The sequence below is a fragment of the Pelobates fuscus genome, chromosome 5 (genome assembly GCF_036172605.1).
Source record: "Pelobates fuscus isolate aPelFus1 chromosome 5, aPelFus1.pri, whole genome shotgun sequence".
Lineage (NCBI taxonomy): Eukaryota > Metazoa > Chordata > Amphibia > Anura > Pelobatidae > Pelobates > Pelobates fuscus.
The window spans coordinates 53,875,872-53,902,751 of NC_086321.1; the positions used below are offsets into that span (position 1 = coordinate 53,875,872).

Sequence of the window (26,880 nt, forward strand, 5' to 3'; positions counted from 1 at the left end):
AAATACTTCTTAAAATTTCAGTTCTACACCAACCTATGTAAGGCCTGAGACTGAAAGACTTCACACATAATTTCCACTGACAATGGCAGAGAATAGTTGAGTAATATATAATATTAAATTTTTCCATTTCTCTTAATGTGGATAGACATTATGGCACCTCTTATTTAGCCGTATTATTAAATTGTTCCTCAAAGCAAAAAAAAAAGTGTCACTCAAAGAGTAAATTTCATGCAGCACCACCATACCAAAAAGGAAGGAAGTCATCATTCCCCATGAACTCACGTTATAAAGTTCTCAAGATGTACAGCTGTTTCGATAATGCTCAGTGTCGTAGGTTTGGTAGCGTCAGTCTGTAACTGCTTCATTTCTCGTCGCAGGACATGAAGTTGTTGGCTGATTGCTTCGTCCATCTGCATGCCTTCAAACTATGGTACATTTCACTTATTAGACAATTATCTACTTACTCACACATCAGCTACTAATGGTGGAATTGAGAAAGCCTGAGATTTAGATATTATCCACAAACTCTAATCACACACACACACACATGTGAAAATGTATTAGGCATTTTAAGGAATAAAAAACTATTAATGGAATTCCCCAAACATTTTCTAAATAATGAGAAAACAAAAATTAAAGTGGGAAGGGTCTCACACCTCTTCTCATTTACACTTATCTAGGAGAGCCCTGTACCCTTCCTACTGCAGGGGCTTATGGGTCACTTGTCACCAATCAAGTAACAGTTGATAATAATCCTAAATAATGTTTACTAGTTCGACCACACAGATATTTCTCACATTTCAGATTTAAAGGGACACTATAAGCATCCAGTTCACTTCATCTAATTGAAGTACTCTTGATACACTGTCCCTATTCCCTTAACCTTGCTATGTAAAACATTTCAGTTTAATAGAAACTGCAATGCTTACACTGCAAGTTAAGACTGCCTCTAGTGGCAGTCTACCAGCAGCCACTAGGGGCGCTTCCTGCTGTTTTACATTGTTTGACTCTGTGAAACAAAGCAGAAAAACTTCACGCTTTGCACGAGTACCTCCAGTGGTTTCAGTTCTCATAGAAAAGCATTAGGTCAATGCTTTCCTATTAGAGAGACCTAATGCCTGGTGGGCTCATATCGCTGGGGAAAAAGAGGGGGGGGGGAGGAGGGGGAAGGCTGGGGTTCCTATAATGTTAGGAATACATCTTTCTATTTCTAACACTATAGTACTCTCTGATCAGCTTAGCAAATAGCAATAACATTAAGGAATACCAAGAGTACATTAAATGTCAGATCTACACATGTTGCTGGACAATGGCAAATGTGATCCAGCAACAAGTGCAAGACCATGGGTAAACACACTTAATCTAAATGCTCACGGAGATCATATTAATAATTGTGTTGGGTAACAAAATAAGTGTCTGAGAATTAAATTAAGTAACAACCCTGACCTTGACAGTCACTACAGCTGGTCCAGAACAGGATTTATTCAGATTTCCTCGACATTCGATCTTCATTTCAATTTGCTCTTCCCGGTTGACATATAATTTTGGGATTGTATCAAGCATCTCGCTATCTAAGGCTACTTGTTGAGATTCCCTCATTGATGCAGATCTGCAACAGAAACAGAGCAAAGATTGTCACAACAACAATAGCTTGGCACAGAAACATATCTAACAGTGAGTGTTCTTTCAAGAACCATCGCTCTATAATGCATTCTCTTGTTATTTTGCAATCGAATAGCAATCAAATTTTAACCAAGTGGAAATTCTAGCCATAACTCCAGTAGGGGCTGGGCTGTGAGCAGCTAGGAATCCTCATTCAGTGTTAAAATTACTAGAAAATGGTTAAACATGTAATGGAGAGACAGTGGCAGGGGACTCTGGGCACAACAACTAAGTCAATGAGATGTAATGGTTATAGTGTCCCTCATCAGTGTCCCTTTAAAGGCATTACCGTACAGAGAAAGACACAGAGTAGGCACTCACTTTGCATATTGTTGTAATATAGTAAGGTCTTTGTGAACAAGCTTCATTGCTTCCTGGACATTAATGTAACAGGAAGGTGAAATGACTGGCACAGGAGACTTCATAAGTTGCAATGTGATGCCAGGGCAAGGGATATTGTGCTTCTTCAGATTGCTGAAAATTCTCTCTTTTGCTGTAACAAACATACCAAAATCATGGTCATTTTTGAACAACCAAACAAAAAATAATCATGTTAAGACTTATACATGTCTAAAGGCCTGGATAACATTTTATTTGTATTCACGAAGCTCAAATCATTGATCCTTTTAAGTCACTTCACGAAGTTACCCCCATTAACACTAAGGCAATAAAAGAGTTAACAAAGATACCTGTCGAGGGGTCTGGTAGATGCATTGACTGCCCTGGAGCAAGCATACTTGTATCCATCTCCAACTTGATTTGAGTCCACAGACTTATAGCATCTTGAATTTCATATGTAATGCGCTCCATATTTATAAACTCCATCCATAGACTCTAGAGAGAAAAACATATATTATTAGTTTATTTTCAGTAACAAAGAGGGGTTTAGTCATTTGTTAGGCCTCCCTTAAAAATGATCAGATATATCAGAAAAGTGCTCCAGTCCAAAAGCTTGAAAGTGGAGAGTTTCAAAAAAAATTCAAAAACACTACATGACACATGCAAGCCATCACTACAGAATTAACAAATAGCATAGGTTGCCCACAATCTCAGGCAGGCCAGAGCACGTGTGCCCGAGCGCTGCTCTAAAATTAGGGTCCCTATGACCAGCATCATATCAATAACTACATTTATTCATATTAATGGTTAGAACAAGTAAGTATGATATAAGTTAAATGCATGTCTACATTGTGAAACAATCAAGAGTACCAAACAAATTTCAATCAATAGTAGTAAGTGTAAATACTTGAATGACATTAATGATTATTAGTAAAAGAAATAAGGTTATTCTTGGTAGTATCCTTTTGTCTTACTCGAAGATGTATCCAAATTATTTTGAGATGCATTGAATGAATCAGTCATAGGATGATTGAATGCCGGTTTAGAAATGAATCTACAAGTACACTTATATTATTGTGAAGATTTCCCTGTAGAAATCTAAAATTCGTGTCACTTTTTTTAAACATCTAAGTAGATAGCTCTGAATTAGATTAAGTAACAACGTCAGGTTACAATGTCACAATTTGTCCCTATTAACTACCACTTCCCGTTAAGAGTCTTTTTTGAAAACCTTAACAGTATGGATATCTCAGGATTAGTTTTGCTAGAATAATCAAAATGTTAGGACCTGCAAAACGTGGAATATTTTGTAAAACAAAAATGTTTCTTTATTTTGATACTAGTAATTAGTAAATGGAATACGCTATATTTTGTACATTGTGCCAAATGGTCCAAGCAGCACAAGAGTCTAGTCCAAATACACAAAAATAAGTATTGTGCTCAGACTCACTACTCCTAGACGACAGCAATGGCCATAGTACACATGAGTCCCAATACATACAATAAAAACCAAATCCCTGTGCATATTTAAATAAATTGAGTTTTTTTTGCTTATCTTCAATGGCCATTAGGTGTAAGTCCACCTGTCCCGTCAAGGCAAACCTCTTACAGTCAGGTCCTACCTTTTCAAGTGAATTACCTGTGTGCTCATGTGTTCATTTACCTGTTCATTACGCATGATCTTAGCCAGACGGTGAGTATCATACTGTTTAGGCAAAGAGGGGATGTACACATCACCTTTCTGAAAATTTTCATCTTCCAGCCAAACAATAAACACATTGTATAACCTAGAAGAGATTGAAAACTTTGCTTCAGTTCATATGCAAGAATTGAGAAGAAAACACTTTTTCTGAATGCATCTAAAAAGAGATTTAGAACATATATTGCAAATAACATAAAAAGAGAGATTCTCAATGACCCTAGTATAAACACAGACCCGTCACAGTTTTATACGGGCTGAATTCAGTTAATAAAGAAAACAAAACTATGTTTGTGGTTAGTTTATTCTCATTTGTGTAGATGAGATGTGTTTGAATCCTACATATAGTCTGACTGACCAAATATTTTGAGTAGCTAATCAGCATACAGTTTTAAATTTCAAATTGTCCATAACCTTGCCTTCTGCCTACAAGAAAAGCTTCTACCAGCAGTAAATGTAAAACATGAGTGCTGCGATTTTATTTATATATAGTCATTTGTCCCTGAGTGCAGTTGTATATTGAACCATTTATATTAAGGTACTGTAAAATCTGCAAATCGCATGTACCATTCAACCATAACCCATAGAGACGAATAGAATTAGTACTACACATGTGCAATATTTCTTCCTTTAATTGACAAAAACAAGACCTCCCAGCTTGCCAAATTCGAGCTTCCAGCTTTGGTTTTGCACTGTAACAAAGGGCGAGTATAGACCAGTGAAAGGCACACAGGTACATTATTATTTTATTTGTTTGAACAGAAGCATATCATTTTCTGTAAATCTAGACATTATATAATAATAAAGGAGGTACAATTTACTTTCTATAGTCTCATTAAATCAGATTTAAATTTCCAAATGCACACATTAAACTCAGATTTGTGCAGTTCTGGCTTATGTTTATCATTACTATAAGTAGGGAAGCCCTTACCGCACCAGTTCCTTGTGCAGGTCAGGAGGGGTCATACACTCTTGGCTGCTTCCCCCAGAGTCTGAAAACACAGGTGATCCATCCATAGGGACCAGGACTCTCAAAGCCCTGCTGGCTGAATGGTGAAAATCTGCCACTTCCATCAGACGGCGCTTCATCTGCTTCAGGAGATGGGCATGAGCATGGCTGCTGAAAAAACGCTTTCCAATGCAGCCATCTACTGGAAGTCTGAGAAAAGAATAATTCAAAATAGCTTACATACAGGCGTTCAGGACACATTTTATTATTTACCCTTATGCATCAATATACACCTAAATTAAACCTTACCAAAAAAAAATGTATTAAATAATAATTATAAGGAAATTTCTGTTCATGGAAGGCACCTAAAGAGGCTAACCAAAATGTATGTTTCAAGTACATTTGTAAATTAAATATTGCTTATATGTGTTGAGCTTGTAGTAGAGAAGAAACAATTTAATGACCCCTTTACATCTTCCTGAATGCCAAGTCTGGCTGAGTCACACGTATTGTGTTCACTAAGGGAAGTTATGGTACGGACTACATTTAGCTTCGTCTGTAGATGGTGCGCTAAGCAATATAATATATTTGTTTGCTAAAAGTAAGAAATATATCTGAGTAGATTTATTTAGCAGAAGTTGATTGTAAAATACCAGTAAAAGCACACAAAGAAATAAATAAATAAAGCATGGAAGTTGCGGTTTGCAAAACATCTAAATCATTTGATGAGCCAAAAGCAGAATATAGCATGTAAAAAAGGTGAACACGTGTTACATAATAAAAGTAATGATTTATTTTACACCTAAGAATGTAATCAAAGGCACTTTAAATGTTATTTCACAAAATGAAAACCCCATTGTGCTTATAATCAAGTTTTGCTAGAGAGCAATAACATTTATTGTCGGAGACTCCATATTCATCCTACTAAGGATTCTCTAACTTGTGCTGTGAGATTGTCCTTAAAACAAGCTGTTTTAGAGCTACAACTACCATGAATCTTTGTCAACTTATAGACAAAGCAACATGAGCGGAGTAGCTCTACAGCACCTTGAGAGGTACTCCGTATCTACAAAGGCTTTCGTGAAATAATTCACTTACAACACATAAAAACGGAGCTTGGAGTTTATGATACTGAGAAGTAATTTCAGTACTGACATTAACGTGTTTTGAAAATAGAGCTCATGCAATGTAGAATGTTACATTTGTACAAACTGTCAGATTGTTTCACCGCCAAGATTAAATATAATCTGTAGTACTCAATAGTGAAGCATCGTATGGCACTATAGCACCTTACCCATACTGGGGTCCTGGACGATTAAGATAAAGGAGAAAGAACTTTTGCCAAAAGAATGGTAAGAGAGGATGATCTGCTGGAGTAGCTAAAGCCTGATGAGCCCAACGATAAATCATTAACCTCTGTACTGAAGGCACTATGGGTAACTTCAACTGCTGCTGAGCTTTCTAGTAGGAAGAAATGAGAATTACAGTTCATTATTCCAAAAAAATCGGGACATAAAAAAAGCAACTTTACAATGCCATATTAAAAACTAGACAGACCATTCATATGAAATAATACAACAATAACTGAAAATGTTATTACAGCAGCATAATTTGCAAAAGCTGATTGTAGCAATAAAGCATAAGTAGACAGCATGAATGAATGTCAGTGTAAATACCTTAAGAGCCTGATCTGGAGTAATGGATGGATTGCTGACAAGTTCCCATTCAACAACTCTACGTAGCTGTGAATCTTCCTCAAACAGAGACTCTGTGTTAAGGACCATCCAAGAGAACCAGATCTGAAAATGACCACATGGAAAAGAAGAAAATCAAAACAAAAATCAAGACAATTTGTGAACCTGTTCACACGCTTAACAGATAAAACATCCAATGCATGTTTAAGACTACCGTATATATATCAATTACAAAATCTTACTATAGAAAAAAAAAATATTTATAAAATTAAAAACAAACAAAGTTTTCATAATCAACTGATGGACATTGTCAGCACCTGCGAGGGGTTGTAGGCGGAATCAATGAAGGAAGGAGTCACATTGCCAGCTACAATCCAACCCACAAATGAAGAGATCAGGCCACGGTCACAGTGATATCCCAACGCATCCTATAAATTAATAAGCTCAATTAAAATCGGATGAAAGAAAAAAAAAAAAAAAAAAAAAAATGATGCCATGTGTATAAAAGGTTACTTAGGGGTTCCATACCCACACAAACACGTTCCTCTATGCTTTCCTTCATTTTTAGACCACTTATTTACATAGAGAAAGTATTTGGAAAAATTGTCATAAGGAAGTCTCCTCGGTTATACAGTTCTGAGAAGGACACAATGAAAAAACATCCTGCACACCCAGGACGACAAGTCTCTTACTCATTCTAGGTCATCAGGCAACTTTCAGCCTTATATGCATGTAAAATATCTTGTTAAATGAGGAGAACACTAGATGCTATTAAGGCCTCATTCTAATAAGGTTTCCAAATGTTTCAATACTATTAGAAAAACTTTCCAGATATCTACAAAACTCCATCCAACCTTTAATGATGACGTCTGTAGATATATCACATGGAAAGATTTTTCTAACAGTATTAAATTGAGGCCTTAGTCAGTGAAGAAATACATTAAAGACACTGGGAGAGCCATTTTGCCTTACCTTGTGCTGTTGGTAGAGCAGTTTCTGTACACATTCCTCTTGCAGGTATCTGAATGCTGCCTTGCACAGCTCATCCATCAGGTGGAGAGTTCCTTTATCCCTGTGCCACAGCTGCTGGCTAATGAGGACTTGAGTCCAAAACTCAAGGACAGCCACAGCACCCACTTCATTGGAACTGTTGCTTGCAGCTATATGAGACTTTGGGGGTAAACCAAAACAAGTAGTTAACATTGTACAACAAACGGGTGACAAGCCAGAGCCTGAGAACCCTTTTGTTTCCCTTAAACTATTGATTACAACTCCCACAATTCGCTTCCATCAGTAAGCAGTGGATTGAGAGCTGCAGTTAGACACTTGGGGACTAGGAAATAGATTGATGCATTTAAAAGGTCACCAGTAAAACAAAGTACACAAAAAAGTTACCAAAAAAACACCTTCCTCTGATGCATTTGTAAGCTCAGACTTACAGCCTATTCACAAAAGTGTTCTTTTTAGTAATCATTTTAGTAAATTATTATGCTGTAAGAGGCATAAGAGGTGAGCTTATTTGATGCAATCCATCCTAAAAAAACAGTAAACAGTAAATATCCAATATGAATAACAGTAAACCAAACTAAATTGTAGCCTACAACTACTGTTTTAGTTTTTCCAGTGATCAGTAATGAATTGATCTTAAAGGAACACTATAGTCACCTAAATTACTTTAGCTAAATAAAGCAGTTTTAGTGTATAGATCATTCCCCTGCAATTTCACTGCTCAATTCTCTGTCATTTAGGAGTTAAATCACTTTGTTTCTGTTTATGGAGCCCTAGCCACACCTCCCCTGGCTATGATTGACAGAGCCTGCATGAAAAAAAACTGGTTTCACTTTCAAACAGATGTAATTTACCTTGAATAATTGTATCTCAATCTCGAAATTGAACTTTAATCACATACAGGAGGCTCTTGCAGGGTCTAGCAAGCTATTAACATAGCAGGGTATAAGAAAATCTTAATTAAACAGAACTTGCAATAAAGAAAGCCTAAATAGGGCTCTCTTTACAGGAAGTGTTTATGGAAGGCTGTGCAAGTCACATGCAGGGAGGTGTGACTACGGTTCATAAACAAAGGGATTTAACTCCTAAATGGCGGAGGATTGAGCAGTGAGGCTGCAGGGGCATGTTCTATACACCAAAACTGCTTCATTAAGCTAAAGTTGTTCAGGTGACTATAGTGTCCCTTTAACCTAATCATAACCAAAGCTGTACACTTCCACCCAAAGACAAACCAAATGACAGTCAGTACTCACATGCACCATATTTGTTAAAAGCTTCACATTTTCTCCATAATTAATTCCAGTCAAGTGTTGAGTAACTTTATGTGTCATTTGCATGGTCATACCCTGAGGAGCTCCACTGTCCAGCTGAAGGAAGAGTAAAATGTAGGACAAAAACCTACAGAGAGAAAAATACACAGGGGGACACTTTTAGTGCTGCAGATGGAAGTAGCAAAGAACAAAAAATAAATAATTAAAAGATGTTGAGATCCTACAGAGCCTACTATTACTCGGTGGGATCTAAGAATGTACTCTGGGCAATACCAAGCTAATGCACACACCGAATGAATCAAGAGATGGTCAATACTCTTTGCACTATATATACCTGGTAAACATCAGTCTATATGAAAACTTGTGCACAAACCATATTAGACATGTTGGATAGAGAAAGAGGGGATAACTTACAACTCATTCTTAAGGAGATAGCTCTGGCAGGGGTAAAACATGGGCAGAATTTTATCCAAAAGGTGAACAACGGCCCGCAGGTGCCTGGACTGGATCAGTTCTCCCAGCAAAGTAACACCTTCTGCACAGAACTTGTCAACACTGTGTGATAAGAACAACAAACAACTCAACATAAGCAGGCAAACAATAGCTTTTTTTTTTTTTTTTTGGTCAAATTGCATTCCTAAACATTCTTAAAATATACTCATGGTAATTTGTATTACCATGTAATAAGTATATTGTAATACTTATTACAAAAGTAAAAGTATTTTTACCTATGCTTTATGGGATATTTTTTTGTTGTTGTCTCTCCCCCACCCCTTAAAAAAAGTGCATTTCATAAAGATAAAACATTTTGAAATACGCACATCGACTGTGCTGCAATTCCAACTCAGTCACTAAAAATCACTATACAAAATAGGGACTACTTTGTTTCATGTATTTTTTATTTGCTCTACAAAGCTCTTGTGGGATCCTCCATAGGCGTTAGTGTTGTATTTTCACGCATGTGACAGAGTACAGCACTGGAGCGCCAGAAGCTGAATAGGATCCTTTGGAAGAAAATGGCTGCCACCACACTACCAGCGGCAAAAAAAATAAATAAATAAATTTAAAAAAAACACAAGAAGTTGACAGAGCCGCTTTAAGTCTTTCTTTCTCTCTTTTAAAAAGCAACAATCATTCCAAATCAAACCCATATGTCACAAACATGTAAGGTGTATTTACCTGTGTCCAATTGAGGAAACCGCAAGAGCAATGTAACAGCCAATAGGGATACCCAGCTTCACTGCTTTAAGCACGGGATGCAGAATAGAGGCTTCTGTCAAGTCAGGAACTTTATCACACAGCTGCTTCAGGTTGTCATTTCTGTGCAATTTGAGCCTTAGCACTAGATCCCAAGCCCACTGATTGAAAGAAGCTTCAGGTGTTTGACCCGTTCGGACAATACTGGCTAAGTAAGATACCTTTATTTAGAGAAAAGGTACAACAGAATTAATAAAAACCCGCAGAAGTATTTCTCACAAGCCTACAAAAGGACAATGCAGCGTATTACGAAACTGCAGAAGACTCTACAAGAAACGTGGCTACAAACTAGGAGTACCTGCTTTATGCTTTCTGAAATCAGTCCGGTGTACGGCTTCTCCGTGATATTTTTCTGGTATGCTTCAAGGACCATAAGGGCAACTTCAACATGAACGGCAGCATCGAGGTGAAGAGTGTTCTGTTAAAGATCAATATATCAACCATGCTGACTACAAACAATACGGTTCAATATCAAAATCATTCAGAAACATTCCCTAATCACTCACAATCATTACATACTTGTAATCAACATATTGTCAGTTATACTGTTATAAGTTTACAGAAGAAAATGAAATGCACTTTCAGGAAAAGAAAAAAGCAAATGCTGCTGTACATCATTTGGACCTTTCTTAACAAAACATGTGGATGAACGGGTGAGCTTGTAGAAGGTGCAAAGATGTAGCCTATAAATTGTACAGGAAACACTTGCAGCAGATAGAGCTGCAGGCCCCTAAAAAAGCTTTCAATAATCTCATGTAATAACGTGCACAACATGCTAGCACCGAGTATAGAATTAAGTATAATACAATTACACAACTTACAGTGTGTTAAAGTAGAGATTGTATTAGATGTAAAAAAAGAACTGCAGGATTATCTATAGATCTTCTCGTACATGAATAGGGAGAAATCAAAAGTATTTACTGAGTATTGCTCAGGATATGACGCCTGTTCTATCAGCACTGAAGACGGAAGAAGCTATTACAAGGCACTGCTATTTTCCACATTTTGACAGAAATTGCTTAATTAATAAGAAAATGTTATTTTACATAAATATGTTTTATTAATGGGATTTATTCACTAAACATTGATCTGTATTGTCTTATAACATTTCTAACAAGAACAGAGCAGGAAAGAAAATATTAATCTAAGATGGATTTGAAAATGTTCAGCCTGGTTATTTTAGACAAACTGATAGTTGTCATTAGTACCCTCCACTCTCCACATTAAACTTCCTAAAAAGCTTGAATTCAGCTTATATGCCGCACAATAAAACCCACAACACACCTCTTCGTTAAACCCCCAGTTGAGACCTTCCAGTATAACACAGGCCAGCTTGTTTTCCACCTCGGAGAGGTTGTGATTGAGCAGCCAGTCACGAATCATGCCGATTTCAGAGGAGGTTGGACGCCATTTATGTAAAGGCAATTCTTTAAATAAATATAAGGATACCTTAGAAGGAAATGAGAGAAAAAAAACACATACGTGTCAATGAAGTCGGTTAACTACAGGGATCCCAAACTCTGCTGTTAAATAAAAATAAACAATGTCAATATCTGAGTTACTACACTGGGACAAAAAGACATCAGCGTTGTCGATATATCCCTAACGCAGAACACTATCTGTGAACAGATACACTTTTAATATGTAAACACGGATTTGGCAACTGGTATTGGAAAAACTGGGAAGCAGAGAAATTGTAAACTGGAGGGGCAGCAAAAGCCCCAATATTTTATGTTTAACACATTTACACCCAGTGGATGTACAGGCCAAAAGCTTATGCATCTGGGAAAAAGATGGTTAAATAAGGTTTGTTCACAAACACAATTAAATTCAGAATAGATTCAACATGACCCATGCAACTACCCACAAACATACAGTGATAACAGCCCACAGATACGGAAAAACAACATTAAAATTATTTAAACCAATGCTCACCATTCCCACTTCATCAATGGTGGCCCGGACGCGTTCTAGGAGGACAGAAATCATACTAGTGTGCACAAAAGTGATTGTGGCAAGAAGCTCACGACCCACTTTAGAAAATGTCTCTCTGGTAGAGAGGCTCACGTAGGATACCTGGAGAGAAGGGAACATTAAGAATCAATACAATGTGTGTCAAAAATTCAATTTTATACACAGTAACAAATATTCATGTATCATACAGCAACTCAAAACATAATCTGAAAACTACAAATGACTAAAAACAGTCAGGGTAAAACTGATCCCGACTTTAAGTATATCGACAGTAATTCATGTGTAAAAAAATTTGACAGTTGCTCAGAATTTAGTTTCTGAACAAATGTAATGCAGAAAAAAAAAATTAATCAGGCATATTTATTAAAATGGGATTGTGGTTAAAATATTAGGTCGTAGAAACATTTTTTGATTTTGATACTTTCTCCAAATATTTCTCCACAATAATTGATTTAATCCCAGTGAGCCCAGATGGCAACTCTATAAGTCTACAAGGAACAGGTCTTCAGCAGTTAGAACACTGGCGGTATAATATATGTATACATCTATATATAGAATCTCTTTATGGAAAAATGCTGCAAAATGGACAAAAACAGATTTAAGGAAGTGGAGTACCATTGATGCAGGAATTTTATAACAGTAATAGTAGATTACATAAGGTCATTAGGTTTGAATTCTCTAATCTTCCTCAGACACATTTCCAATACACGTACACTTAGCTATCCAAAATGATGCCCAAGGAAAAGCACACTCCAGCTATGTAACTGTAGAAAACTGTTGTCAACTCGTACACTTTTCTCTTTCACACATGTAGGCCAGCTCAAAGGAGAGAGCAGGCTTGTGCACTTGTTGGAATGGATTCAGCCCCCATATGAGGCAATTACTCTAAAACTCAAGCAGGTTGATTGGATTGGATCTGGTACTTTATTAAATAATGGGATTTAGTAAAGTGGAACAGTTACATATTTGCAAAAAGAAATATGCATCCTGTTCAAACTCCTTTGCCAATATTTATCTACACCACTATTGGCGATAAACATATATATTGTATTATTTTTTTGTAATATTATATTGTACCCTATTGTAACAATGCAGTGTTTGTGGACCCAGGACAAGAACAATCTCAATGTATCCTTTCTGGTAAAATATTTTATAAATAAATAAATAAATACAAATATACTGCATTAAAGACCACTAAAGTCACCCAGAGCCCATTAGCCACTAGAGGCACTTATGAGTGAAACTCGGACCTGCAATCAAATTCTGTTCATAACAGCATTTGATTGGAGGAGCACAGCGTTTGACTACATGTGTGTATCTCATTGGACGAGATCACAGTAGACATCAGCAGGCATGTTGGCATCTTTGGAGACTGAGCGGGCAGCTGCAGCAGAGGAGCCTTGGTACTGGAAACGAGGTTGGTAATCTTTATTTAAATTGTATTTTTTTATCAGCAAATGGGGTGGACAGTGGGCTCAGTGATAAAGGTGAGCTTATAGTCCTGAGGGGGTGGGGGGGAAAGTTGTTGTTTTGTGTTTTTTTAACCTATAGGTTCCTATTATGGGACACTATAGCATTAGGAATACAAATCTGTTATATTATGAACTATATAGTTTTCATGTTTTAGGCCCACCCCAGTGTGCATTGTAATAAAAAAATTTTTTTATATATATATATATATATATATATATATATATATATTACCTTATCTGCTCTATATTTAGGGTTTTAATAACAAGGTTGCTCTCAGACAATTCACATTTTGTTGCAAATATATAGCAAAAAAAAGGTTCTATTAAAATATCATGTAGTCAGGAACAAAAATATCAAATAATAAATGTATCAAATTAAGAGCATTTGAAATCCTGCAGTCCATCAAACCTCATAAATCTCCAAGGCTATGCTTTGAACCAGCTCTTCGTCCACATCTTGATGTTTGGTTTGTGCCATCTGAGCAAAAGTAGTGAGAAGACAAATGCCTTCTGAGCTGTTCATTGTTGAAAGATATTCCTCAAACTTCTGTTTGTTTTCTTGATCTAATACGGGAAAAAAGTAATGGATACTATGCGTCTTAAAATTATTCAGAGTAAAAAGGCCAACCATTTAAGTACTTCACATTAAAATCAGATTTGCTATTTTTTTGTGTTCTGTTTTATTCTTTTTTAAGCTAAAATACGAATGCAGGGTTATTCACAAGGCGTGCAATGATGGAAATTTTAAATTAATTTTACATTTTTGACCAAAATAGATCAATGTAAAACATAACTGAATGAAAATGTTCCATTTTCAGGTAATGTGTCATAACTGAGCGCATCTCATTGTGCATATTTGGTTTGAACGGTACTGATATTTTTCAAAAGCCTTTATAAAAGTTGGAGGGGAAAATCATTGTGATTTGTAAAAATAAATACCATTTAGTCTGGAACTGCATGCAGTCATGTCTATGGTAGGATATAGCTCTGACATACTCTCGCTTTCTGCGTCATGCATGAGATAAAACAGCTTCCAGAGCATACTATTTGACAATGTTCCAAAAGGCATCTCAGACATAAAAAGCCATATCCCAAGCCTGTGACACAGAAAAACAAATGTTACAGTAATCCTGAAAACCGTAAGACATTAAACATTAACATATCACATCACAGTTTATCAGTCAACATAAAAACAATTTTGCAATGAGATCATTTGTGTGCGATTATCGTATGGGATGGTAAGAAGACAAAAAAGCCACACAAAAAATAACCTGCAAACAGAAGTGAAACTGCTGGAAACTGTGGTGGTTTCATGGTGTCATGATGCATGAAGCATGGAGACAGAAAAAAAAAAGGTATAGCAAAAATGAGAAGCATGAAACAGTGCGGTGGAGTTGTTCTCAATAGAGGGCAAATCCATCACAAGTGCTGCAGAACCTTCCCATACCCTCAGCATAAATATGTCTTTGAGGGATATGCTTCCGCACAGTGAAAAAGTGCACTTGGAGTGTAGTACCATCTGGCCAACAGTTTATACAACGTTTTCTGAATATGTTTTTATGCTGAATCATAAGTTAAAGGGACACTATAGGCACCCAAGCTCATTGAAGTGGTCTTGGTGAAGTGTCCCAGGTCCCTTAACCATGCAAAGGTAATTATTACAGTTTTTAATAAAGCTGCAATAATTACCTTTGCAGGATAACTCCACCAGGGGCTGTATACTAAACAGACACTAGAGAGACCTCCGGATCATTAGGCGGCTTTTGGTCACCTGACCCTGGACATCCTCACGCTATGCATGAGGACATCCAGCGTCATGTAAAACCCCATAGGAAAACATTATACATGCATTCTTATGCCCCCTGGGCTGACATCGGCGGGAAGAGGAGTAGAGGCGGAGCCTGAACCTGCACCAAGGGACAACGTTGCTGGAATCAGGTAACTGTTCTGCACCACAGGGGGCACTATAGGAAATTATAGTGAAAGGAAAACAACTTTGTTTTTCTGGCACTATAGTTTCCCCTTAAAGTCTTGGATATATTTATTCATAGTAAGTGGCTGTAACTAGGGTCATCATCATAATATTTTAGGTGAATTATTTCACGGTTGATTTTGTTTGTTCCTCAGTTTATTTCCTTTTTGAACGTAAATCCATATCCTATATGTGACACTCCTAGTCTTCCCCCTAGAGGATGTAGTATGAGATTATATAGTTTACATGCTTTAATTTAAGGCTTTAATTTAAAATAAAAAGGACCACTATGTAAAAAGCAGAACATATATTTAAATGTCACCTTAATGATACCAGAGACATGTGCAACACAATGTAGTTCGTTCAGTAAACAAGTTGAGGGTAAAAAAAATAAAAAATAATAATAATTCAACTATTTTAGCCAAATGTTTGCAAGTTAGATGTCAATTCAATATAACTTAATGCTTAGAGAAAATAACCTATTACAGAACTATATAGTGCACACCTAAGACACTAAATATGGCAAAATTATACATTTATTTTCCAGTTCTTACCTTTTTGCTTTAAGGACATAGAGAACAGATCGCAGGAACAGTTCGTCGTACCCCGCCTGCAGCTTACCCAGGGAGTACAGCTCAGAACTCTGGGTAGAGGCACTATTGCTACTCAGATAGAGTTCCCAGTGATCACTCACATAGCTCAGAGCTATCCTGTGGAAAACAAGAATGAAACCAAGATTTTCTGTGTTTAATAATTTCACTGCTACAAGGAATAGTAACCAGAGCAAAAAAAAAAAAGGGCACAAAACTCTTTTACACAGGTTAAAAAAAATAAAAAACTTTTGGGGGGGCGGAGCCTAGCAGCGCAACAGAGTGGTCGCACCTGAACACCGCTCCAGCGATCTACCGCACTAAAAGGCGAATAACGGAGGCATCGTATCGCCAAAATAGAAACCGGGGGCAGCTCCGTCTGCAGAACGATACACTACAGCGGCCGATGCCTTTTTTCATCACACCGGGAAAAAAAACCCGCAGCCGCGGCCCGAAGGCCTACCGCGTGAGAGACCAGGCCCTCGCGTACCAAAGGGGGTACCCGACGTGGAGTGACTTCGACCTGTCCACGCTCCTACCGACTACACCGACAGAGGGAGACATGGGGAGGAAATCCCAAAAGCAGCCGGTAACCGACAACAAGACACAGAGAGACGTCGGCCTCATGCTACAGCCTCCAACGCTGGCCCCAACCCAGCGGGAAATCTCCTGCTCGAGAGACTCCTCACCCTCATGGTCGGGAGGGGGAGCTTCCCCTCGGAACCCAGCACCAGCCTCAGGGAGTGCCTCACAAACACTTGAAGCAACTCCTGCAACCAAACAGGAGATAAAGGACATGCTTACCAGCCTCCAGCATAACCTCCGGAGAATGTGGGAAGCTGATTTGGCGGTGCTCACCACGGAGGTACAGGCCGTCACTGCACGCACCCAAGCTACAGAGGGGGAAGGTGATTGACCTTAAGCAGGGGCTGAAGGAGCTGGGCGACCGGGTACAACAAATACAGGCCTCACAGTATGAAACAAACAGGCAAGTGAATATCTTGGACGATAGGGGGCGGAGGAAGAATATAAAGATCAGGGGGGTCCTGGAAACAATCCCACTCGACGAGCTGACACACTTTATCCGGAGGCTGGTGGCCTCCCTACTCCCAGCAAAGCAAGCCAAATACTTTACCTTCGATGGTGTATATAGGATCACCAAATCCCCCCAGGCACCAGCGACAGCACCTCGGGACGTCATCCTGCGATGCCAATCAATCACGGACAAGATGGGACTCCTACAAGCACTGAAGGGACAGTCTCCCTACGAATTTGAACAATGCCAACTCTCCCTCTTCCAGGATTTAAGCAGAGCCACCTTGTTGTGGAGGAAATCCATGCAACTCCTAACGAAAATACTGCAAGCAGAGAAGCAGCCCTACAGATGGGCGACACCGCGATCAATCTGGGTCACAAAAGCTGACAAATCGTACAAGGCCACAGACCCGACCGAAATCCCGGCCCTGCTGACGGCACTGGGTATCCCACAGCAACGCACAGCTTCCCATGGGCACACACCCGCAAGAGCGGCCACGGCCAAACCCACGCTTGAGCCGGGAAGGGATAAGAGACTTACCTGAACTTCTTCAGTTAAGGAGACTTTCAAATTATAATTTGTGTTTATGTTTTAATTCTGTTTTAAAGGCCGTACATATCTTACCAATACCTCTCTCTGATAGGCCTAAGCCACAAGGTGGCAACACCACGTTACGTCTCTACAATCCCTCCCCCCCCCCTCCCCCCCCTCCCCCCCAGTGCTCCAGGGTAAAGGAGCACAGCACAGCATGGAGCGCCACATATCACCCCAGGAACCTGACACATGGCCAAAACACACGACTACCTTAGACAGGTCCCGAAGACCACAGTCACCATAGTTCCGACCTACGACGCCATCCCGTATAGAAGCTGAACTTTTAGCCAGGCAGTGAGGCACCCCAAAAGACCTCACCTAATGGGGGATGTGAGAGACTCTACCGCCACAGAACACTGAGGATACACTAGACCGCTATGGTAGGACAACACGCTCTCACCACTACAATTTACTAAGCAAATTGGGGGGCGACCAAACACAACGACTAGCTAAATAGAGCCCTGCTACACCAACACCAGGTGGGAGGACAATTACCATATAGGCCCCAAGCACACAAACCAACACACCCCTACAACATTGACAATGCCATCTCTAGCCTGGCACCTTTACAGTCATAGAGGAGACAACTCGTTATAACGATCTAGCCCACTATAAAAAAAAAAAAAAAATTTGTGCATAGTTACTTTCACTGTATCTAACGATTTGTACCACAATGTGATATTTTACTGCAAAGTATTGTTATGTTTATGACACGATGTGTTTATATGCCTGTCTATGACCGCTGTTGTGGCGAGCTGGGCATCCCTGTTCTCTCTAAGCACAAATAAAATAAAGATTGACCAAAAAAAAAAAAAAAACTTTTGTTATAACAGTACACATAAATAAGTACTCCTGGCTACCTTATTTTACAATCCAAGCACCATAATCACTGCCTATTATTTTTACGTTATTTCTGGTATTTACACAGCGCCGACATAACCTATTATCATTAAACATACCGTATAATCTGACCAATCCGTTTGACAAACTGTCGATACCGTGCTCTGTTAAAGGTCTCTAGCCCAAGAGCCAGAAGATCTACTAATGAATTGGTAAAAGCAAACATCTTCATCATTTCCTGTGGTGTAGTTTTCTCAGGGAAGTAGTCACCTGTTAAATACGGAAGAGTTTTATTACTTGTGAATAAAGAGACAACATTTTTAAATCTCACTGTGTAGAACAAAACCATGGCTAGAAAGTGCAAATTGCATATAGCTTATAGGTTCACAAATACTTAAAGGGACACTGTAGTCACTATAACAATTTCATCGCTTTGAATTGGTTGTAGTGCCTGGAGTCCCCTGGCACTGTCACACCATTTAGTGTTAAACCGCACAAGAGCAGCAACATTAAATGACCAAGTCAGAGATTACACACTTCTTTGGAGTCATACCCGTTCATACCATCAGCTGAAGCTCTGACAGGCTAAAAGCAGTCACCTGACACTCTCAGGCAATCCCAGTTCCCCATTGCTGCTCAGGTAATACTTCCTAATTATCCAAAGCTACATAGATGGGATGGGCTGCTGGGGACTCTCGTTTAGCATTAAAACATAAAAACATTAAAAACTGTGAAATGATGGTACCAGGGAACTCCAGACACTAACACCAGTTTAATGAAATAAAGCAGACACAAAACCTACAGTGTCCCTTCATTTGAAAGCCCTGCATTTTCTCAAACTCTGAAGGATTTGCAGCTTCTTCAGTGAGCAATTGGGAACCAGGTAGTAGCTGGAACAAATAATTTATTCTGGCACCGACTAGATTTTTAATGAGTGTGTGTGTGTTATCTTGAAGCTGACAACTTGCAGAAAAGCAAGTATTTTTCATAAAGAGCTTTAATACAAACCTATACATGTTTCAGCATGACAATATGTATTAACCTGTCCATAGACCACACTGCATGTTAATTTTAAGTAAAAGCCTCTGACAATTGTAAGACTTCTGACAAAAATAGTGTTTACTGGGATAAAACATCAAAACCACAAATGATGGTATGGTCAGTAGTGGTCATTGGTAATGTGTTAATGATAACATGTTAGGATTGTGTATCACTAAGGAGAGCACTTACCTCTATGATTGAAACCAAGAACATTTTTGAACAGATCTTGGAAAGGAAACTGGGTAAGAAGGGCAATTAGATCATCCTCTGATAACAACATCCAGCTGGTCTCTGGGTCCTCATCCTAACAAAAAAAAAAAAAACAGCAATATCTGCATAAAACTCATTATTACAGGAACAGGAATGTTCACATGAATTAAAGAAATATAGAATGATGTCTGGTTAGCACCATGAAGCATTATGAATATGGATCTGATTCATGCATTACTCTACAGATTTCATTATAGACTTTTGCAAGAAAACCAAGGTTGTTACTTGCTCTTCTATAAATAAAAGACGCAATACACATTCAAAATACATGTTAGAGAGCCATTAAAGAAACAGTCAAATTATTTTTAGAATTAGTTTTCCCACCATTTCCAGAATTCTATGTGGCATTTAGATTGTTCTGCCCACTTATCCGATGTTATAACCAAAAGGCTTTACAGAAAAAGAAAAAACAAAATAGAATGAGGGGGAAAAGAGAACTCACAATGCAAAGGTCTACATCAAGGAGATCTTGGGTATTACAAAAACACCTCCTAACAGTTCCACATTAAAAAACAAGTCACATCACTAAATGCTAGATTTCCTAGACCACACCTCAAGTTCTATTACAGAGTAGACACTTTCTAAAGGGACACCATAGGCAACAAGACCACTTCAGCTCATTGAAGTGGTCTGGGTGCAGTGGCCCAGGTTCCATAGAAGGGCTAAACATAGAAGGGCTATTTTTAATAAACTGCAATTATTACTTTACAGGATTAACTCCACCTCCAGTGGCTGTCTACCAGACAGCCATTAGAGGGACTTCCGGACTGTTAGGTGACTTTTGGTTCCTTAACGGACGCTGGACGTCCTCACACTATGCATGAAGACTTTCAGCGGCACCCAAATCCCTATAGGAAGGCATTATATAATGCTTTCCTATGTCAAAATCCTAATGCAAGCACAGCCATTGCCGCGCATGCGCGTTAGGTATCCCCCGCCAGCTGACGTCGGTGGGGAGGAGCGAAGGCGGACTAAGTCAGCGCCGAGGGACATGCCGAGGCACGCTTTTCTAGGTTTACATTGCTGCTTAGTAGCCACTCCAGTGGCAGTCACTCAGACGGCCTCTAGAGATCATTCCTGGGTCACACTCACTGACAGACAGACGGACACACACTGATACTGCAACTCAAACGCACACACACATTTTCACAAACACTCACAAATTATAATTTGTTTTATTTAAATTTGTCCACCCAGCCTCCCTACCTTTGGGAGAGCTGGAGTGAATACTGTTCCTGGGTTCCAGTGGGGCTGCATTGCTCGCACAATGTTTAGTATGCCAGGCATGATTGCAGGTAGAGTGAGGCAGCAGAGCAGGAAGATTACAGCTTTCTTGACGCCTCTGAACTCAGTGAACCGCCTGCCTCGTTCAGCTCTCCATGAGGGGATTTTTCTAGAACACCCAGCCACCTGCCTGCATCCCTCTGCTCTTCACACGCGCATCTGGCCTTAATGGGTATGTGTGGCACTGATACTTTTTCGATGAGTATGATTAATGTATTAATTTATTAAGTCAGATAATTTCACGGATACTAAAATGGTGTGTTAAGAATAAAAAAATGGAATTTACAATATGAACAGTAATGGATTAATAATTGCATGTTTCTTTTACAAAAGTAAGACAATCACTTAATTAGATATATATACATTGCACTTTAAGAAATAAATCAATATATACTTTTTACATGTCCACACTGTAATCTGGGGGAATTGATATTTTTAATGAGAACTAACTGCACTCTCCCTTTAGTGGAGACTACAGCACTAGAAGCCTCTCCCTATCTGCTTAATAGAATCAGATGCCCCTAGAGAACACCAGGAGGAGATTCTTGGATTCACAATGGAGCGCACGTCCATCTTGTATTCCATGAGGGCCTTTGAAACACACAGAAGTACATGCTTGAACGCACGGAAGTTTTCTTTGATTGGAGGAATTGCGCACAGCTGCGAGAAGGGCTATTTGAAATCACACATTTAGGAGCAGGTGAAGCAAGAGCTGAATTCTCCAATGGAATAGAGAAGAAGGGAAGACGCCCATTGGAGCACCAATGGACTTGAGGGATTAGCCCTATTTGAGGGGACTGAAGGGTGGAAGGGATTAAGTTGCTTTTGGGAGCCTAATTATTGACTGTTTGTATTCATATTGGTCTCTGAGGAAATCCCAATGTTGGGACCGATTATTGTCATTTAAAATTTTTTTTAAGTTTATCTACCTATCAGAGTCCTGGCTGGTTCCTGATTTATGGTGATAAGTTCAACCCTGAGAAGGAGATACTAGCTCCCCCCATCCACTTCGGGGGAGGCACCTTTGGAGTGCTTCTTATTCCAATATCTCGTAAACGCAATCTATAGCAGAGAGTGTCTCTTGTATTTAACGGTATCACACTATGTTTTGTTTACTTGTTTTCTTTTAGACATACCAGCTGAATTCCACGTGTATTGTGTGTATTTCTATGGTTTGTTAAGACCACCATTTGGGAGGTGATCCGTGGGAAGCTGTTTCTGTGTCACGGATAGGTATATTTATAATTATTTTCTAGTTTGCAGACTTAGGTTGTATTTTTTATTTGTAGTATATCGCTCTCCACGAGCCGCCTAGAAGCCCGCCTCCTATTTCAGGCAGCCGGTCACCTCAGGGGCTGAATGGGCTCACACCTCCCAGGCCCCAAGACACATTTCCTAGTCGTCATAGTGACCTGGCATCTGGGATTTGTCAAACCCTGGCTTACATTAACTAACTGTATACGTTACCCCTTCCCTTACCCCAAACATTATCCTTAACCCTGAATCAGCATTGACCCTTACCTTACCCAAACCCTAACCGTACTACTAACCATAGCCCTAACACCAACTATCAATACTGATAGCTGCAGATGGGTTTTGGTTTCCAACTTATAACAAGTGAGGAGTTTAAAAGTAGCTCATGTTGGATCAAAAGGTAGTTTGGGTTTAACCCCTTAAGGAGCAAACTTCTGAAATAAAAGGGAATCATGACATGTCACACACGTCATGTGTCCTTAAGGGGTTAAAGAGAATCAGGAGATGAACAGATCAAAGCAGTCTGGTGAGGATAAGGGCTGTAGCACTCTGAATTTGCTGAAGCAGAATGATAGAATGAAGAATGTATAGAAAGCTCAAGAAGAATCTCAGAGATCAAGCATGGTACAGTTTAGAAAGCACATGAGTAATGAGTAGATGGATTTTGTTTGGACAAAAAGTATTGGAACTGTCAAACGGAATGAAGGTTGCGTGTTTATAGAGTAAGGAGGAAACAATGACGCCTACAAAGAACATAACTAGGGGAAGCACCCGACTACATAATTGTGAGAAAAACAAATATCTATTATCAAGGGTAAGAGGAAGACTAGTTACATTTTTTTCTGTGGGGGCAGGGGTTAACTAAATAGATTCAGAGATACCAGTGCTAAAACAAACTGTGCTGTAAATGCCTCTTTAATGTTGTCAGATCTGTGTTAATAGATCTTTGTGGTACTAAAAAAGTTAATGATTGTGTATAGCCCCATGTATAGCACTGAAATGGTTAATGGTTTGTGTGCAATAGATTGTAAGCTCGGTAGAGCAGGACATCCTTCACCTCTGAATATCCAGCATCTATAATTGTAAAGCACAGAGGATTATGTTGGTGTTATATAAATGCTAATAATAACAATAATAATGTGTGTAATCCCATATATAGCACTGGGAGGATTCATTGTTTGTATTTAGGTTCATGTATAGCACTGGGAGGTTTACGGATTTATTTACAGGACATTGCATTGCAATAAGAGCAATGGTGTGTTTATAGGTCTTTGCAAGCCCAGGAAGAGTCAATGGTTTCTTTATAGGTCTATGTATGAGGATTCATAGGTTTGTGTAAAAGAACTGGGAGGGTTAATGGATTTGTCTATGGCTCCATATATGGTACGGTGAGGGTTAATGCTTCTGATTTGTGCATAAAATATGTATTTATCTATTTATAGGCTTATGGTGTGTTGTCTCACTGGGTCAGGGATGGATCACATAGGGTTAAGTGGCAAAAAAAAAAAAAAAAAACTTTGGGATCAACTCTCAAGGATGGAGTCTGGTGCCCAATAATCTAAAATTTCACCAGCCACCCCTGATCAGCAGAGATCTGGAAATAGTGGGAAAATTAAAATGAGTGAGATAGTGCAGGGATAAGCACTTACAAACTAGAAAGATATCACAGAGGCAGAAGGAAATATAGAAGTAGTATAGGCAAAGTAAAAAGCAGGAAAACTTGAAACAAACATTGATTTTAAAGGAACCTTGTAGGATCAGGAACACAAATGTGTATTCCTGACCCTATAGTGTTAAAAATCACGATTTATCTCCCCTGCAGCCCCTCTTAGATATAGTAGAAACATCCTTATTACCAGCGTTGCGCGAGTCTGCCGTCGCTGGCTCCACCCCTGATCCGCCTTAGAATTGATCTCAACCAATCGCAATGATTTCCTATAGGAAAGCATTGGATTGGTTGAGATAGTCAATTCTGATAACATCAGCCAAGGAGGCAGGGCATGGGCAGAGCTAAACGCTACCGTGGCCAATTAGAATGTCCTCATAGAGATATATTGAATCAATGAATCTCTATGAGAAGAGCCCAGAATCTCCATGCAGAGCATGAACATGCTAAACATCAGTGCTGCACATTGTGCAGCACAGCCCCAGAAAGCACCTCTAGTAGTCAGCTAAGGAGTGGTCACTTTGAGGTGTTCCTAAACTATAAGAAAAACACTGTGTTTTGTTTGAGAAGGCAGTGTTTACATCAAAATACCTGAAGGTACTGACTATAAACACCAGAACAAATACAATAAGCTGTGGTTGTTCTGCTGACTATACTGTCCTTTAAGTAAACATACTGAAAGCTGGACATGTTACTAACCAGCATAGGAACAGTTAGAAAACCAGGATATAAGTCATGTGGAGAAGAATAAATCATACCAGATAAGGTGTGATCAAGTGCATGTGACACATGCTTTCTAATTAAAGTCTACCAAAAATAACATTATATTTACATATACATGCCCAAACTGCAGAATTAAAAACATTTAGATTGGAAAACTTTATGAAATAAATGACTAACATACCAACTTTTACAAACATGTACATTACCCATAGATATTTTTTTTTTTTTTTTTATCTGTGCCGATTTTTTTATCTATACAGATAACTCTGTCCTTGACCCTCTTCAATCTGGCTTCCGCCATCTCCACTCTACCGAGACTGCAAAGACCACTACTCTATACTAATTCTTCTTGACCTTTCTGCCACCTTTGACACTATTGATCATGCTCTCCTTCTTCAAACTCTTCAATCACTCGGTCTCTGTGACTCCATCCTCTCGTGGTTTTACGTTTATCTCTCCCAACGCTCATTCAGCTTCTCCTTTTCTAATGATACCTCCTCCCCTCGTCCTGTCTCAGTTGGAGTCCCCCAAGGCTCCGTCCTTGGTCCCCTTCTATTTTGTCTTTATACTGCCTCTCTTGGCAAACGTATTACCGTATATACTCGAGTATAAGCCGAGTTTTTCAGCACATTTTTTGTGCTGAAAACCCCCTACTCGGCTTATACTCGAGTCAATAGTCTTTATTATGGCAATTTGCATTGCCATAATACAGACAGGGGGCTGTGGGGGCTGCAGAGAGCGTTACTTACCTAAGTAAGTAACGCTCTCTGCAGCCCCCACAGCCCCCCCCACTGAACTGCCAATGCTGGACCACCAGGGAAGGAGAGCCCCCCTCCCTGCCATGTATCAAGCAGGGAGGGGGGACGAAAAAATAAATATAATAATAATAATAAAAAAAATAATAATTCAATTTAATAATAATAAAATAAAAATAATAAAAATTCAATTTAATAATAAGAAATAATAATAAAAAAAATTAAAATAAATAAAAATAGAATTGCCCATCCCCCACGGCTCTGCAACACACACACACACACACACTGCATTCATACAGACACTGCACTCATACACACACACTGCATTCATACACACACACACTGCACTCATACACACACACACTGCACTCATACAGACACTGCACTCATACACACACTGCACTCATATACACACACGCTGCACTCATACACACACACTGTAAAATAAATATTCAATGAAAATATTTTTTTAGGATCTAATTTTATTTAGAAATTTACCAGTAGCTGCTGCATTTCCCACCCTAGTCTTATACTCGAGTTAATAAGTTTTCCCAGTTTTTTTGGGTAAAATTAGGGGCCTCGGCTTATATTCGGGTCGGCTTATACTCGAGTATATACGGTACCTCTTTTGGATTCCACTACCACCTGTACGCTGATGACACCCAGATATATCTCTCCTCCCCGGACCTCTACCCTGCCATCCTGCAACGTGTCACTGCTTGCCTTTCTTCCATCTTTGACTGGATGTCCTCCCGCTTTATGAAACTCAATCTCTCTAAAACTGAGCTCCTTGTCTTTCCTCCTTCTAATACTGTTCCTCCTCTTTCTTGGCGTCATACTCGATTCTGGCCTCACCTTTAAGCCTCACATCCAGTATGTTGCCAATTCCTGTAGATTCCATCATAAAAAAAAAATTGCCCGCATCCGCCCCTTTCTTACGCAAGATGCTACCTAGGAGCTTGACCATGCTCTAGCAATTTCCTGCATGGATTATTGTAACCCTCTCCTAATTGGTCTTCCCAAAGCTGTATTTCCCCGCTATAGTCTGTGCTGCTGCCAGACTGATTTTCCTCTCTAGTCGGTCCTCTCACACCTCACCCCCTCTGTCAGTCCTTACATTGGCTTCCTGTATCCTATAGGAATCAATTCAAAGTGCTAACCCATACATATAAAGCACTGAACAATTCTAGCTCCTGTTATATCTCTTCACAGATCCATAGGCATACCCCTTCTCGGTCTCTCCGCTCTGCACATGACCTTCTCCTGTCCGCTACTCGCACCCGTACGGCCAACTCACACATACTGGACTTCTCGCGGGCGGCTCCCTTCCTATGGAATAACCTGCCTACCGCCATCAGACTCCCCACTAGTCTTCAATCGTTTAAATAACGCCTTAAAATCCATCTCTTTAGGAAAGCTTATGGCCTCCCAGAGTAACCTTACATACCTGTCTCTTGCTCTCTCTTAAAGGGCAGCACTCTACTCTCTCCTCCAGCTCTTCTTCACCCCCACCTTATTTGATTGCTATTT

At 39.2% G+C, this 26,880-nt stretch overlaps 1 protein-coding gene across 1 annotated transcript in view; it reads right to left on the bottom strand.

The window, feature by feature from the left end:
* The window catches only part of EPG5 (ectopic P-granules 5 autophagy tethering factor), a 103,846-nt gene that overhangs the window by 28,846 nt on the left and 48,120 nt on the right, over positions 1 to 26,880 (bottom strand). The window contains exons 8-28 of the mRNA XM_063453849.1: positions 19,588 to 19,702; positions 18,477 to 18,627; positions 15,852 to 16,007; positions 14,265 to 14,422; positions 13,735 to 13,889; positions 11,815 to 11,955; positions 11,164 to 11,328; positions 10,178 to 10,297; positions 9,802 to 10,040; positions 9,037 to 9,177; positions 8,605 to 8,749; positions 7,316 to 7,513; positions 6,661 to 6,771; positions 6,326 to 6,448; positions 5,944 to 6,110; positions 4,632 to 4,859; positions 3,665 to 3,788; positions 2,352 to 2,496; positions 1,984 to 2,155; positions 1,447 to 1,609; positions 283 to 425 (exon numbers count right to left, since the gene is read on the bottom strand). Coding sequence (XP_063309919.1) covers positions 283 to 425; positions 1,447 to 1,609; positions 1,984 to 2,155; positions 2,352 to 2,496; positions 3,665 to 3,788; positions 4,632 to 4,859; positions 5,944 to 6,110; positions 6,326 to 6,448; positions 6,661 to 6,771; positions 7,316 to 7,513; positions 8,605 to 8,749; positions 9,037 to 9,177; positions 9,802 to 10,040; positions 10,178 to 10,297; positions 11,164 to 11,328; positions 11,815 to 11,955; positions 13,735 to 13,889; positions 14,265 to 14,422; positions 15,852 to 16,007; positions 18,477 to 18,627; positions 19,588 to 19,702 — 3,260 coding nt within the window. The remainder of the gene's footprint in view (positions 1 to 282; positions 426 to 1,446; positions 1,610 to 1,983; positions 2,156 to 2,351; positions 2,497 to 3,664; positions 3,789 to 4,631; positions 4,860 to 5,943; positions 6,111 to 6,325; positions 6,449 to 6,660; positions 6,772 to 7,315; positions 7,514 to 8,604; positions 8,750 to 9,036; positions 9,178 to 9,801; positions 10,041 to 10,177; positions 10,298 to 11,163; positions 11,329 to 11,814; positions 11,956 to 13,734; positions 13,890 to 14,264; positions 14,423 to 15,851; positions 16,008 to 18,476; positions 18,628 to 19,587; positions 19,703 to 26,880) is intronic.